The sequence below is a fragment of the Penicillium coprophilum genome (genome assembly GCF_028826855.1).
Source record: "Penicillium coprophilum strain IBT 35676 chromosome Unknown utg000002l_segment0_segment1, whole genome shotgun sequence".
NCBI lineage: Eukaryota > Fungi > Ascomycota > Eurotiomycetes > Eurotiales > Aspergillaceae > Penicillium > Penicillium coprophilum.
Genome location: NW_026622722.1, coordinates 1558841 through 1574623, shown reverse-complemented (window position 1 = coordinate 1574623; position 15783 = coordinate 1558841). Strand labels below are relative to the sequence as shown.

Sequence of the window (15783 nt, the reverse complement as noted above, 5' to 3'; positions counted from 1 at the left end):
GGATATACATAGGTAGCCTATTCTTGTTGGTCCGGTGCATTAGTACAAGACTACTTAACTATTCCGTACTAGAGATGACTACTTGCTAGGACCTACCACTAGACCGGAATTGGGGATCGAACAGATATCCTCCACCCATCTAATTGGCAGTTTTTACGCACTAGAGATAGCCTGGGGCGTTGGCTTTGATTGAAGTCAACTTCCCGCAAAGGTGCTAAAATCATCTTAGGCCGTGCCCTTCACTGGGTAATGGGACTAAAAAAATATGAAACCAGAATGGAATGGAAAAATGATACCGTTAATTCTTCATAGATGCGATGACCGTCTATCGCTTTGTCAACTATAACCCAGCGATCTACTAGTACTAGATAATCCAAAACATGCCCGCCGTGATACAAAACCAAACGCAATCTTCCCTAATGTAATGGTACAGGCGGGAGGACTCGCGAACACATGAATTTCGAGGTTCACCGAAACCAACCGGTCAGCTTCTCATTACTGCACGACCTGAGAGCAAATCGTCAGTGCTGACCGATACAATGGCCAGAGCAGAGGGCTCAAACCTTCTCCTGCAAGGAACCCATCCACTGATCCAAGCTGACGCTTTGGTCGGCACGATCCTCAACCAGCATTGTCTGAGCCCAGAGACGCAGGCCTGGCTCACCATCCTCGCGAACAACGTATAGGTGAGGCACGGTCATGCTGCCCACACCCTTGGCCCGGTGGTCCCGACTCTTCTCAACAACGGCCCGTACACGCTGGTTGAACTCGTTCTCGACATCGGGAAGGGTTTGCTTGCCCACGCGCAACTGGGACTTGTCAGGGACGCCGAAGACATCCTCGATAAGCTGTGAAACAGCATCGCGACCAACCCAGAGGAACTGGGTCTGGCCATCATCAATGAGGTACAGACCATAGGGCACAAGGCGAGCGGAAGACAAGTTGACAGGAGGGGGGAGGAGGATTTCGCCGGTCTGTTCATCAGGCACACCCGCATTGTCGGGCATGTCGTGGAGTGAGTACATTCTCGGGTAGATATATTGGATGAGGAGCGGCAGGGGCAGAGTTGACAGAAGGCAGAGAGCTGCGGACCGCATGTCTGTGGGGATCTGGGCGGATTTGCGAAGACCAAGCTAGAGAAATCGATTAGTACAGAACCACTTTCACAACAAAAAATAGAGTAAACTCACGTTCTTGATCAATGCGAGGAATAGGACAGGCAAGGCTCTCAAGTTGGCAGGGAACTGGAGGCCACCACCGCTAACGCTACCACCCGCAAGTTCCTTGCGGTAGGTCTGCAGGAGCTCGACGATCTTAGCCTGAAGAGCCTCACGAGCGGGCTCGAGCCCGCTGCTCAATGTGCGCTCAACGGCCTTGTGGCTGAAGAAAGTGGCAATGGCCTGCTGGTCAGCTGAGGCGTAGATGTCTGCTAGGTTCTGAGTCGTTGGAAGCGCCAAGGTCAAGACACGGATACGACGTTCACCGTTGCAGGTAGTGTGAAGGACAGCCGCCTGCATGCAGACGACCGGCTTTGTAACCGTCTCATCAATGGCCACCTCGACCACGTAGGCCTGGTCACGAGGGAAGGCCGGGAAAGCGCAGAGATCTGAACTACGGTTGAAGAAGTTGCCGTAGAAGGTGTTCATACGCAGGCCGGTGGTTGCGCGCACGCGGAGAACGGCCTCCAAACCAATCTCCGAAGAGAGGTAGTCAGAAAACTCACGGGCGAACTTCATGGCATCTTCAGTCCGTGCAGCGTTCCAACCAGGGTAGAAGTAGGTCTGACCACCAGTGTAGCGGGGCAAGCAACTCAAAGATGCCACATCTTGGTATTGCGACGAGAAGAGGAACATATCCACAGATACTTGAGCCTTTGAACATTCGACTGCAAAGCTCTTGTAGAAGGAGTTTCCGGTTTGAAGAAGACTGGATTCCTTGCTAGTGCCCAGCACCTTTTTGTCTTCTCTCATAGTGAGTGCTCCGTGACCAAGGTTGGGCAAAGATGAGCTCAGAACGGTCATCTTTCCACCGACGGGGGAGATCAACTTGTAACCAGCTCGCAATGCTGCACCCATGGCACAGCTGTTGTTTTGAGTGTTCTGGAACATTTCCTGCAGCTTTTTGAGGAACACCTCAATGTTCTCCCGGCATTCGCTCAGCGTCACCAGGAGGTCACCAGGGATGGGAAGGAATGGCTCGTCCAGATCAGAAACAACCAACATCCGGGGCTCCGAGGACTCTGACTCGTCCCGGGGAATACTGAAGTAGTGCAGGCTTGAGTCCACTGCAATAAAGCCGAGGCGAGTACGGCGGTCTGCGTTCGGGATGCGATCAAGGCTTTCCTGGATGGTGCGAGCGGTGGTAGCCAAAAGACCGTTGGTCACCGATGCATAGCTCACATCGATCAAGAAGAGGTAGACGAGAGGTTGAGGTGGTCGGACCATGTATTCCTGCGGCGCAACGAATTCGACCATGCTGTGGTTGAGATCGGGACGCAGCGCACGATCAGCGGGCTTTTGCAGTGTAGAATCCCAATCAAAGGCTTGTGGCACATCGTTCGTCAGGTTGCACATGTTACAACGCCAGCGGTGGCCATGGTCGAGGAAGGTGACAAAGGGGTTGATATAGGAGCGGCAACGTCGGCATCGTGAGATGACTTGGTCTGGAATCACAGGAATAGGGTCCTCGGCGTCGTGAAGAGAAGCATACGGTTGGATGACAAGGGCGAAGGGCAACTTTGACTTCTTTAGAAGTGAGTTTGTTGTGGGGACAGCGTTGAGCGTGGATCGCATATATTTCGTGGGGCAATTGGCTTCGGGAGATGGGTAAACACTGGTCTGTCATTTGTTAGCATGTTGACCAGCTGCGCAATATGGCAACTATACGTACTCCCGGAGGCAAAATAATTGGAGGAGGGGGATAGTCCAGCTCAGCGACGTTGAAAGGTTGGGATCGAAGGTCCGTGGGGTAAAGTTGGTTAAGCTGGACTTGAGGTCGCATAGGGGGTTGGGCCACAGGCTGCGCGGGCGGCATGTGATGAGGCTCGCTCATGCCCATTCCACCGAATTGCTGTGTCATCTGTGTGACATCGGCGGCAGCAGGCGCGCCATATGATGGTGCCACCGGTTGCATCTGGCTGGGGTCCGCACCGTAGGCGGGTTGTTGATATCCTGCAGCTTGGGGCTGCTGGGGGTAGGCCCCGTAAGCACCCCCCAGCTGTGGGTTGTCCACCGAGCGCAGCATTGGCACCAGAACCGAAATCGAATGCCTCACCAGCGTAGGCTCTTTTCTTCTTTCCAGCGGCAGCTGGTGCGGGCACGCCTTGCCCATGGACCGGGGACTGTGTGGGTTCCGGGGAGCCATAGGTGGGCTGGCCATACCCTTCTTGGGGAGGGAATCCCCCTTGTGGTGCTGCCATTAGAGTCGAGTAGGCTGTGTTTGATCGTACTTTAGGGTTGGGAGGAAAGGAGGGTTGCGCTTGTCACGAAGTCGGCGGGTGGAATCGATGAGGAGGCGGGTGGTAACAGCTCCTGGAACCCCACAATCAGTTTCTCGTCAATAAAACAGGGTGGACCTGGTTATATACAGGGCAGGCTATACCTTCAAAAAACCCCCCAGAAATATTACCAAAGCCAGAGATGAAGCAAAATACAGCTCACCAGAAGAAACCAAGGGAGTGTGAGAGAGGCGGTGATGATGGTCTACGGTGGCCTTTAGGTCGAGGTGCCCCAGCCAATCAGAGACCAGGGAACATGTGACGAGGGTGTTTTTATGTACGACTGATATTGAGCTCAAGATCGTTCATATTCAATTGATATATAACTGTTCCCTTCAAGCTGGTTGATTTATATCTACAAATATCTGGACCGGTAATACATGAATGCTATCCCCGTAGTCTAAGTGCGGTGCACATCCATAGATCATACCGTGTTGTCAATTGTGATAGTGAAAATATGGCATTGCCAATCTGATCATTTTGTTCTAGTGTATTATGGCAATTATATATTTATCCCATTGTGATGCTCAACCTTGAAGAATGTATTGTATAACATATGTTGTATGTTGTAGAGCAAAAAGGCGGTTGCCCTGCCAACAACAACCACATCGGCTGCTGCACAAGAGAACTCCTCCACACGTTCCACAACCTTCAGTTCTGCATACACCGAGTAGTTAGTTTCGTTTCTTTGGTTCTTTGGGGAGGACTTTATTGTTCTTCGTTTTTTTTCATTGGCTTTACATTTGGTTCTGTCATTTCTTCGACTTTGTTTGGATTGGATCGCATCCCTGACGTCCAGGACCCATACCATCACACGATAATTGAATGAACATCCCGCCACAATGAGTGTCCGAGTTGTCGCGCGTATCCGTCCCCTTCTCAAAACCGAACGGGAAGCCGACGTGATCCTTCGTACAGGATTCTCCGCTACCGCTGACTCCAAATCACGCCATTCAATAGTTGGCGACAAGAGTGACAAGAGCGACAAGAAATTGGCGGCATTGAGAGACAGGGATAATGTGGTCCGGATTCCAAACCCCAAAAATGAGGGGGAGGAGTATGCATTCCAGTTCAATGGCGTGTACGACGCGGAGGTGTCGCAACAGGAGCTATTTGATGCTGAAGGTGAGTTGCCGTTTCAAGCGCACCAGGCCTGCTGTGGGGCCAGTATACTGATCGGTGTAACAGTGTCGCCAACAATCAAGCATCTTCTCAACGGATTCGACGTGACCCTCTTCGCATACGGTGTCACCGGAACAGGCAAAACACACACAATGCGTGGTGGGAAAACCCTGGCGGACCGAGGTGTAATTCCCCGCCTACTCAGTGGCATCTACAGACGCAGTCGGAAGATTGAAAAGGATAGCAATGGAGAAAAGACAGTGCAGGTTGCCCTAAGTTATTATGAAATCTACAACGACAAGGTGTACGACTTGTTCGAGCCGCTCGAGAAGCGCACAATGTCGGGTCTTCCCCTCCGGGATAATGGCGGCAAAACCGTGGTTTGTGGCCTGAGCGAGAAGCCATGTACCACTTTGAAGGAGTTTGAGCAGCTATATGACCAGGCCAATACTAATCGATCCACATCCGCAACAAAGGTATGATATAACAACAAATGTCAGGGTCTATATTATCTTGTCTAACATCCAAATATAGCTCAACGCCCATTCGTCTCGGTCTCACGCCGTTCTAGGTGTGAAAGTCACCATCACCTCGCCTGACAAGGTTCGCGTCAGCACCGCTTCCGCTATTGATCTCGCAGGATCCGAAGACAATAGACGAACGGAAAATGACAAGGAGCGCATGGTAGAGTCGGCTAGCATCAACAAAAGTCTTTTCGTTCTGGCGCAGTGCGTTGAGGCTATCAACAAGAAGCAACATCGCATCCCATATCGGGAGTCCAAGATGACAAGAATTTTGTCCCTGGGACAGAACAATGGCTTGACAGTGATGATTCTTAACCTGGCGCCTGTCCGGTCATACCACCTTGACACAATTAGTTCTCTAAATGTCGCTAATCGCACACGGAAGATTGAGGTGCGGGAAGTCGAAAACGATCCCATGTTCAAGGGTCCGGCCCGGCCATCGATCCGCCCATCTATGGGAACGCGGCAACCTTTGCGTGCACTGACAGCTTCTGTGAACGTCAACATGCCAGCGCCCGCTGCTAAGGACTCTACGGATAAGGAAGACGGTAAACCCGTGAAGGCATTCAGCGTATATTCGGACAAGCCGCAGGCCAAGCCTATTAGCCAGATCCGGAAACCGGAAGCACCGAAACGCACCTCTATCTCCAACGCATCATCCGGACTTCCCTCCCTGAAGTCCACTCGTCAGACCCTCGGCCCGCAACCCACCGCGCGCCATGACGACATCTCGGCTGCTAGGATCGAGGAGATGGTTGAGAGGAAGGTCGAAGAGATCTTAGCTGTGCGGGCTGTGAGCGAAAAATCGAGGCAGACCCAAGTCCACGAGCTTAATGAGCAGCTTCGAAAGCGGTTAGAACAGTTGGAGCAGCGCATTGATGGTACAGAAGATGCGCGGGCTGAGGGTCTGTCATACCTGCTGATGGCTAAACAATATCAGGCACGTGGTGAAGACAGCTCAGCCCTGAGAATGTACCAACTGGCAGCACCTCATTTTCCTCATAATGAGAAGCTGGCAGGTAAGATCGCTGCCCTGAAGGAGCGCGTTCATGCAAAGGCTTGGGAAGAGAAAGCCCATTCCCCTCCAAAGGGAAGAGGTAGCATGCTTTCATTCAAGAAGGATGTAACACAAAGCCTCGGCAAACGCCAAGTAGAGAGCCACGAGGATGACTACATGAACCACACTCATACCGGCTTTTCAAGCGACGAGGATGTTCCTCGCCCAAAATATAAGAAGCGTGCCGCAGCCAAGCTCGGTCAGATCGAGGAAGCACCCGAGCTCCTTGATGATGAGGACCCATCCCTTTCTCCCCGAACTATGCATATTCTTTCTATTATCAACTCGCGGGACGTGAGCCAAATCAAATTACTCAAGGGTGTGGGGGCTAAGAAGGCAGAGGCTCTTGTTGACTGCCTCTGCGAGATGGACCAAGCATCATTTGACATGAACGACAGTGAAACCGCCCCAGACCAGTCCCAATTTCAGGTCAACAGCCTGGCACAACTGAGCCAGCTGAAAGGTGTTGGGGTCAAAACAGTCCAGAATATGAGACAAGGAGTAATTGCTTGATGTTTGCATTTTTGGGCGGCATATAACGGAGCATAATCGTTCTTTCTCTTCTCTTTTCATGCATTACCCTTCAGCGACGGTGCTACGGCGTTTTCGTGTCTATACTTTTGCCGGGTATTCTGGTCTATCTTTTGAATCCACAAGTACTTTGGGAACTTTCCTTACTGTGCCCTTTTGTTGTAAATCTTCCATAATAGCCATTGATCCAAGTTCTTTTCTCAAATTTATCTTAGGGTTCCTTAGGTCGCTGATTAGAAGGCCTGGTCACTTAGATGGCCCTTTTTTTACAATACAGCATCTTCTGTAACATCCACCTCTGGTGTTTCTTCGAAATAACGCTTTGGATTGCCTGTTATCACGGAATCTATGTATCAAAGACCCAGAACCGCCAGAAGGCCCTTCTCTTGTAACCCGAGCTGTTCATCCAGTTTGATCCACAATCTCGATCTAGCCTCTGGATCATTACAATAAGATTTCATAGGTGCTTCCCATACCCGATTGATATATTTCCCTCCACCGCGCCCATTCTCCGCACCAACACCCTGTTTCTGAGGATCTGGTCCAAACTCCGAACTAGTAGCCGCATGAGAAATAGCCAATCCACCCTGTTGCGACGAGATGGCGACATAGCGCAAAAAAGAAATTCAGTCCACCGGGGGCTTTCCCCGCATTCTCAAGACCGTTCCATATACCCGATGCCACAAAGCCGGGGTGGACGCCGTTGATTGTGATGTGGAGGTACTCGGGGTGCTTGAGGAGCCGAGATTGCATCTCTGCAACCCACATTTGGAGGTAGAGCTTATTGTCTCGATAATCGTTGCCTTTGCTGCCCGGTTCATTATTGAGATGCTCGAGATCAAACTGTCCTATGTGGTGGAAGCATGAGGTCGTGCAGATAACTCGAGGCTCTGCACTGCGAGCTAGAGATGGTAGGAGTCGAAGGGTTAGTAGTACGTGCGATAAGAAGTTGACCTGGGAGGTTTCATCAATGTCTGTTTGTATGGGATGTAGGCCCAGAGACGCCAAGAGAAACGGACCTGATGAACGATCTGGAATCCATCCTTCGTTATGCGGGTTTGCTGGGTAGGCCCTGCAATCCCGGCATTGTTGCATAGGATATCCAAAGCGCGGTCGCATTCCAGCCATTTTTGACAGAAAGCCTCAACACTGCTGAAGTCTGCCATGTCGATTGGCCACCATTCAATGGAGGACGAATGGCCGCGCGCCGTGGCAAGCTCTTTGCATTCGTTCACGGCTGCTGCTGGATGCTGTTCCCATAAAGGTGGCTCGCGGCAGGCGAGGATGAGATTTGCGCCCCATGATGCGAAAGATTTTGCTGCTTCAAAGCCAACGCCGTTGTTGGATCCGGTTATGATGATCCATTTGCCTGTCAGGTCGGCACCAGGGACGTGTTGGTCTGTGAGGAAGGTGGTGTTCGCCCCCTCAAAGCCTGGAATATATCATTCAATACTGGGAATATTGATGAAGCCATGTCAAAGTAGGGGCTTTGCTGTGAGGATTAAGGACAGTATGTAATTTCCTGGAAATGAGGGTCTTTTCTATGTGCTAGCGCAGTATAAGCCCCCCTAAGGCTATAAACAGGACCCTTGGTTTTTGTTGTGGCCTAGTGGTAATCTACTGTGTTTGACACCAACACTATGTGGGAGCCTAAGGCAGCATATTCTTCTGATTGGTATGGTACTTTGAGCCCATTATTAGATGCTGGAAATGTCATTACTTTGGTTGCGTTTAAAATTCCCCTGAATTTCATTAAAATTTTAGCTTGATCAAGCTGGGTTATAGAAAAGGAAGAGGAAGACCAAGAATTTCGATTAAGTCTAATCATATATTTGCAACACCAATAAGAGGTGAGAATGTCTAAAAATTATATGTAAAAAAAGCCCGAGAAGACATCTAAAAAGACTGAAACAGACTGACAAGGCCGTCTATACCTTGTTAAGTTTATACCCACCAACAGCCCCCCGGGCAAAGACAAACAAAACAGATCCAGCAATCATAACAACACCAGCAAATATCTGTAGCCGGGTATAATCGCTATGCAGAACATCTGGGACCAAAGCACCACCAATAGGAGTACCAGTCAAGGCCGCAAACGAGATGACAGCAAAGAAAGTGCCGTTCCGCACGCCCACCTGGCGAAGATCGGAGATCTGCGCTATAAGAGCGGGTGCAAGTGAAACAAACGCGCCAGAGCCGAAGCCGTACAAGGCACTGAACACAATTGCTGGGGCATTTCCCCTTGATGGTAGCCAGAGGGCTAGGACAAGGATAGCCGAGAAGAACGTTGTAATGACCATCATGTTATAGCGACCGACTTTGTCGGCGAGATAGCCCGGAAGCGTGCGACCGAAAATACTATTTGGATTTTGTTAGCTCATCAATGAGGCGAGATGTATGTACTAGAAAGGGAAATCTTACCTAGCGGCATTCAAAATCGGAATCAGATACCCTGCCAGATTGGAAGACATGCCATATCTCTCAGCCTGGGTGATAACAAAAGTGAATGGCAAAAACATGCCCCAGAAGAAAAGAAAGGCACCAGCAAGCGTAAGTCCGAACTTGAGCTCAGCCAGCGGTCTCAAGAAGCTCAGGAAATCAAATGGCTTTGGGCGATGCGGTAATCTCGACTTCAGGGTGAGATTGGTGATACCCAACATAAACAAAATGAGGAAGGCGCAGATTCTCATCGCCCAGGGAAACCCGACTTTGGGAATCAGTTGGGTGACCATGATCGGGAAGATAACTCCACCCAGACTGGATCCAGAGGCTGTTACGCCGAGGGCGAAAGCTCGACGCTTGGCGAACCAGGTGCTGACGGAGTTGACGGAGGCGTTGAAGATTGCGCTTGCGCCGATTGGGCTACAGATTCCTTGCGCGAGGATAAATTGGTAGTACTCTGTTGAGAGGGAAGCCATCATTAAGCCGAAGACGTGGAGGATTGTGCCGAGAAGGAGGATCCAGCGAGGGCCGTAGCTATCGAACATAGTTCCGAAGAATGGGCCCTAAGGAGGATGTTAGGATGGGTCTTAGGGATCTGGTACACCAATTCTGGGGAAATGGGATACGCACGCAAAAGAACATCGTGAAGGTTTCTAGCGACGTGATCCATGTTACTGTACTGGTAGAGAACTCGCTCAGTTGGTGACGTTCGTAGTATGCTTGGAAGACGCCGATGCCTGTATGATGTTAGTATCTTGTTGGGCTCATGTATTACGACAGGTCGTACAATTGATCCAGCCGAAGCTGACGAATAGACCACAAAAAGCTCCTAGTACGGCCAGCCATGCCTGCCCACCTCCATCAGGTGGTGGACCGATCACCGGTGTTGCGGGTGCTGGGCCAGCAGCAATTGACTTCTCGGTAGGTTGTACTTCATCTTTTCCCGATGGCTCGAGAGCTTTTTCTGGGTCATTGTTTCCATGCATACTCACGGTAGGAGTTGAACTGTTGGAAAATTGTATATTGGCACTGTCGGTAGAGGAAGCAATCTCAGTCTGATTATTTGCCATCTTTGAGGACGATTCGAATTATATAGACTTGGATCTCTAACCCGTCGAAATATTAGAATTTATCGTCATATTCAATCATCATGGTTCTCAACGGGAAGTATGAAATGAAGAAATAAGATTGTGTGTGTTAAACCAGTTTGATTCAAAACTCACCTCAACGTCGTAGAGCCGTTTGGTCCCAAAGCTCTCCGTAGATTAAAATACCCAGAGCTTCGAGTGCGTTTTGGAAATAGGGCCTTTGCTCAAAGAAATTGAGTCACGTTTGGAAAAAGATGATAAATAAGAAAAAAAAAAACGGAGCGGTCACGCCTCGGTCCTCGCGTTCTAGCTAAGCCCGAGATGCCCACGGACTACCGAGTCGCTCTCTTCATAGCGCAATTGGCGCCACTAGCCCAAGGGGGACCCCAGATCTGAATCGGACGCTAACGGGCCAAGACTACTGAAAAGCTACTAGGGCCAACTGCAGTCGGACATATATGCAATAGTCCGATGCCCGATGCCGAATTCCCGGGATATTGCTCATTTGGGAATAAAATGAGTCAATTCCGTGTTTATCAGATGTCCTGGAGTTCAGTCTGGACTACATTAAGATACTCCGGAAGCATATGAAACATTATGGTTAGATGCAGCTGAAACAATTCATTCTTTGATTTTACCCGGCTGTAGATTTGTCCTGGGCATGACCTTGTTCAAGTTTTTTCTCTTTTGGTGTGTTTCTTTCTAGCAAGATTCTGAACCTGAAATGGGGGTTTTTCCAGTGATTTTATTTTGGCGAAGCTTTGAAGTTAAGAGGACGCAAACAAGAATATATTTGGGGTAAATTGCGGGTTGTGACCTCGTATACTCGAAGCAAGTACAAGCATGCCTTCGTCCAGAAGTGGTTGAATCTGAATTTTTATTTTTACAGTCTGTTTATTTATACCTCCGTAGCAAGTTATATATTTCTCTAAAAGTCCACAAATAAAGATTGAGATGGTCGGATTCCCGTTCCTTGTATAGGACAAGACAGAAGAAGACAAAAAACAAGACATAGAATAGATGTATGTAGTCCTTGACTCTCATAGTCCACTCTTACATCTCTCAGGCAAGTGACTAAACAGAAGGCTCAATACCCACCGGTTTCACCATCTGCCACCATTGGCTTGAACTCGACTTGAATTTGATCCATACCAATTCCCCGTTTCTTTGCATCCTCGATGATGGCAACAGTAGCAGTAGCCCCAATTCGAGTCACACCAAGACTCATGACATGAAGCAAATCATCAAGGGACCTCACACCGCCTGCAGCTTTGATTTGAACACCAGGACCAGAATACTGGCGCATCAGCTTGAGATGGTTCACAGTTGCCCCCTTGTAGTTGTAAGATCCATCAGCTTGCTTGACGAAGCCGTATCCAGTCGAAGTCTTCACAAAAGCAACCCCCAACTTGGTACAGATCTTACAGAGATGCACGATATGCTCAGGCTGGAGGTAATCGTTTTCGAAAATGACTTTGAGAATAGCACCCTGTTGCACGACTGCAGTGTTGATCTGTTCGATTTCCTGCGAGACGTATCCCCAATCACCACCTAGGACTTTGCCGATGTTGACAACCATGTCAATCTCACGGCCACCGGCTTGGGCTGCGGCAATGGCTTCCTGCACCTTGATTTCCGTGGTGCTGTTTCCGTGCGGGAAGCCGATGACAGCGCAGATGTCGACATCTGTGCCTTGGAGCTCTTGCTTGGCCAATGGAATATGGTAGGGCTTGACACATGCTGTGGCGACATTGTATTGCTTGGAGATTTTGAGACCGTTGATGATGTCTTCGTCTGTCATTGTTGGGTGGAGGAGGGAGTGGTCGATCATTTTGGCCAGTTGGGGAAGGCTTACAGCCAATGTGTTGATTTGGGCCATAGTGATAATCACTGGGAAGTTAAAGCTTGATGTAGATTATTTAAAACTGTGGGATGTTGGAGTAGGTCTCGTTGCAGTGGGAGTTGCTATTTATAAGGCTGTAGTTCTATAGTTCTACTTGTTGTTCGAGTGGCAAAATACTAATTTCTAGCTAGTTACGAACTGGTTCAAAGAAGTATCCTGACTACAACCCCCCAAAAAAGGACTATGATTCTCGCATAAAAGAGCCGATGCAGACACATCGTGCGAAGAGAGTGTATGTTATTGCTCTTAAAAACTAGTTCTCTGAATCCCCGAGACTAACGACATGACCCGAATTGCAGCCAAAGAAACACATCTACATGCCAGGAACAGAAGCGGATAATAACTTCCTGACTTCCAAGTCCACGATACCTAAGCAGTATCCTGAGAACTCATTCTCTCTGGTACGTGATAGCTTTGCTCAACTTTGAAAAAATATAGATGATATGAGTCCTATGTATTTTCCGTTCTATCAGTGTCTCAACATAGTTAAGGTACCCCTGGACAGGGCAGAGGAACATCCATTATGTAAGGGCAAAGAAACTGTGTATCACCTGACCTTAACCAATCCACGACTAGTCCCAGTCCCAATCCTTGTTTCTTCCTATACATCTCTCAATTGAACAACCCTAGGGTTAATTTTGTGGCCTGAGCTTTGATTATCGAATCCCATGATATGAGGGCACTCGCGGATTATCCTTCCTACCAGCGCTACGTAGCGAGCAATCCTGCCAAACTACAGACAGATCATCTCACACCTGATGTGCGATAAGTCCAGAACTACCTATTTCTTGACTGATTTTGGATGTATAGGCAGATGGAAAATACCATATGTATACTGGCGAGCGGTTCTGTCGAGCTGCCGGCTGCCTAAACGATGTGAGTGATGTTTCTGAATTCCATTTCACCAAGGGGTTAGTCTGATATTTGGGAGATATCATGACTTTTTGAGAATCAGACCGTTGATTCGACCCCTAGGATCTATTCTCCTCTCGAAATAGCCTGCGCAAACATTACAAAAAGTATCATCCGGCCATTTATGATGCATTGGACGATGTTGGTAACCGCGGTGGAAGAGCAACACTCGAACTCCGAGCTCATGCTATGAGTAAGAACCATTCGAGTGGACGATGATTATGTCTTTGCTTATAAAATAAATTAGGATGGTATGATAAAATCATCGATGATTGTGACAAGCGCGAGGCTGCTATGCTGCAACCCCATCAAAATCACCCGTCAACGGGGAACGAGCAGACTGAGAACAATCACTCGTCAACAGCTCTTGCCCATGCTAGTCGTGTTCACTCCATACAGTCAAGTCGGAACGTCACCCCTCTCAAGAGACGGTATCCAGACAGCGAAAGTGAAATTCTGAGCCCCTTGACAGAGATAGTAGAGCCAGAACGCAATACTCTTGTCTCTGTCAATCGCGAAGTTCCAGAATCGACCCACACAAACCTTGCAGGACCGTCTCGTGAGCAGCAATGGAATTCGAGCTCGACCATGTCTCTTGTGACGGGGGTGAGCTTTCTACCTTGTCAGGTTCAAAAAGTTATGGCTGACTTGATCTAGGCATTCCATATCCACAATACCAACACCCCCGATACCTCAATGACGGATGCTTTTCCCGGAGGTCAGACGAATCCAGCGCAGTCGGGTGCAAGACCTTCGCAAAATCGACACCCTCTAGCCGCCCAATCTCCTTTGGTTGAACTCATCTCGATTTTACCCTCATTCGAGGTATCATCTTTGCTTGTGGATACTTACTTCGACCGAGCACATTGGTTCATGCTTATCTTCCATCAAGATGATTTCCGCAAGAGATGGCAACAGCTGTACCAAAATCTCACGGAAAGGTCCACCGGGACTAATTTCAATCTTGACTTCACTAGCACACTGTTGATGGCCATTGTGATTGGGTTACAATACGTGGGTCCTCACCGAAGGGAACTTCTGGCAGCGCACAATGTCGATGCAGTAACCCTGAAAGACAGTATTCTCAACGCAGTCCGGGCTAAAATGATGGACATAATTTCATTGGGCTCCCTGGAAGCAGCGCAAACGTGCATTTTGCTTGGCACATACTATCTCTATCATGGGGACCCCGGGCTAGCCTGGCCGATCTGTGGCTGTGGGCTACGAATTGCACAAGCTCTGAATCTGCATCGCAAGATAGACATGACCACATCAGGTCTTGCATCAATGTCGTTGGAGATGCGTCACCGATACGAAACGCGGAAGCGTTGTTGGTGGGCTATTTATGAGATTGAGACGTTCTGCTCAATGTCTTATGGATACCCTCAGGCCATCAGGGATGTTGATTGCGATGTCCACTTACTGGAACCTCTACCTGTTGGAGAATTACCTGCTTCAGTCAACACAAGAAGTCAGGATCGAGTCAGCCTTCTTTCATACAAGTACTTGATGTCCAAGCTGTCGATCCTCACCAAAACCATATTGAATGAGATGTATGGAGCAAACTCCAATACACCGCACAGGCAAGATCAGCCATGCAGGTTTTCAGGTTGTGTTTCTACACAGCATCATCTAGCCCACATGGCGTCTCACTTTGATGCTCAGTTACATGAGTGGAAAAAGGAGATTCCTCCACAGCTTCACCTCAATAATCCTGAGACCACATCGATCGGATATGCCTCCATAGATGAAATGGACCGAGATATTGGAGCATCGGGGCCGAAATTCGAGAATTATATCTACCAACTCCAAGCCCTTGCCCTTGAGATCGCATACGAAAATGCAAAGATTCTGGTCCATCGCCCTCTTCTGGAATACAAACGAATACCCAAAAACCACACTGGGTCTTTATACCAAACACTAGGCCCATGTCGAGATGCTGCTCTCAAAATATCGGAGATTGGCTCAGCATCGATCTTCTCGTTGGCAGCAGATACATATGCAGCCGCATTCATTGGCATCCACACCTTTACTGCAGGTGTCACCCTTTGTATACTGGCAAGCATTGAGCCATTGACACTAGAGTCACACAAGTCAAAGATGGGATTGCATCGATTGTTGGGTATGCAACGGACCCTGGCACCAAAGTCGCAGCTAGCTGCCCAGGGGCTGGCAATTCTTGAGCGGTTGACCAAGTTGGTGATGGAAAAGGAACTGAAACAGATGCTTGCACGAAACGATGGCCAAGCAGCCTTTGAATCTGCCCCAAGAGAAGAGAGCCAAAACCTAAGTGACGTGTCAGTCAACGACTTCGCCAACTTTGATTTCATGGAAGATCCAACAATATCACAGGCTTTGTCTGACTTTGATAAAGCGATCTCTGGCCGTATTTCCCCAGCAACTGATGCAGTGACTGATGACCTCGAGAGACAGCTCTTCCCTGAACTTTGGGACACAACTAATAGATTTGCGGAGCAGCAGGCGTGGATATGGGGTGGTGACTGTCTAGCTCATTTTCCGGCCTTTGCCGAGTCTTGAACATCCTGGCCTTTTCTCGCTCTATGGTTAAGTTGTACCAACACGGTGTGGCATGACGTGACGTGCGCTTTGCCAATGACCCATCTGTAGGTTCTTCCAACTATTTTCGCTGCATTACTTGAGCGATGTCTTGATGTCTGCTCTTTCTACTGGAAGGGCGAAGATGACAC

The 15783-nt window shown here is 49.0% G+C and overlaps 5 protein-coding genes across 5 annotated transcripts; 2 read left to right on the top strand and 3 right to left on the bottom strand.

The window, feature by feature from the left end:
* Positions 1-557: 557 nt before the first annotated feature.
* On the bottom strand, positions 558-3243 carry N7500_002640 (COPII subunit SEC24; the record flags this gene model as incomplete). Its single annotated transcript, XM_056673786.1, has 3 exons — positions 558-1133; positions 1191-2837; positions 2890-3243. 3 exons carry the CDS (start codon positions 3241-3243, stop codon positions 558-560), a joined length of 2577 nt encoding a protein of 858 aa, XP_056534311.1.
* A 1095-nt stretch (positions 3244-4338) lies between these two features.
* On the top strand, positions 4339-6712 carry N7500_002639 (kinesin family protein; the record flags this gene model as incomplete). Its single annotated transcript, XM_056673785.1, has 3 exons — positions 4339-4621; positions 4685-5094; positions 5153-6712. 3 exons carry the CDS (start codon positions 4339-4341, stop codon positions 6710-6712), a joined length of 2253 nt encoding a protein of 750 aa, XP_056534310.1.
* Positions 6713-7285: 573 nt separating this feature from the next.
* On the bottom strand, positions 7286-10242 carry N7500_002638 (Short-chain dehydrogenase/reductase SDR; the record flags this gene model as incomplete). Its single annotated transcript, XM_056673784.1, has 6 exons — positions 7286-7684; positions 7750-8162; positions 8685-9088; positions 9152-9735; positions 9803-9909; positions 9960-10242. The coding sequence occupies 6 exons, from the start codon at positions 10240-10242 to the stop codon at positions 7286-7288; spliced, it is 2190 nt and encodes a 729-aa protein (XP_056534309.1).
* Positions 10243-11347: 1105 nt separating this feature from the next.
* N7500_002637 (2-deoxyribose-5-phosphate aldolase) lies at positions 11348-12139 on the bottom strand (the record flags this gene model as incomplete). Its single annotated transcript, XM_056673783.1, has 1 exon — positions 11348-12139. The coding sequence occupies one exon, from the start codon at positions 12137-12139 to the stop codon at positions 11348-11350; it is 792 nt and encodes a 263-aa protein (XP_056534308.1).
* Positions 12140-12991: 852 nt separating this feature from the next.
* On the top strand, positions 12992-15613 carry N7500_002636 (transcription factor domain-containing protein; the record flags this gene model as incomplete). Its single annotated transcript, XM_056673782.1, has 4 exons — positions 12992-13074; positions 13162-13268; positions 13323-13681; positions 13733-15613. The coding sequence occupies 4 exons, from the start codon at positions 12992-12994 to the stop codon at positions 15611-15613; spliced, it is 2430 nt and encodes an 809-aa protein (XP_056534307.1).
* Between the last annotated feature and the right edge of the window lie 170 nt (positions 15614-15783).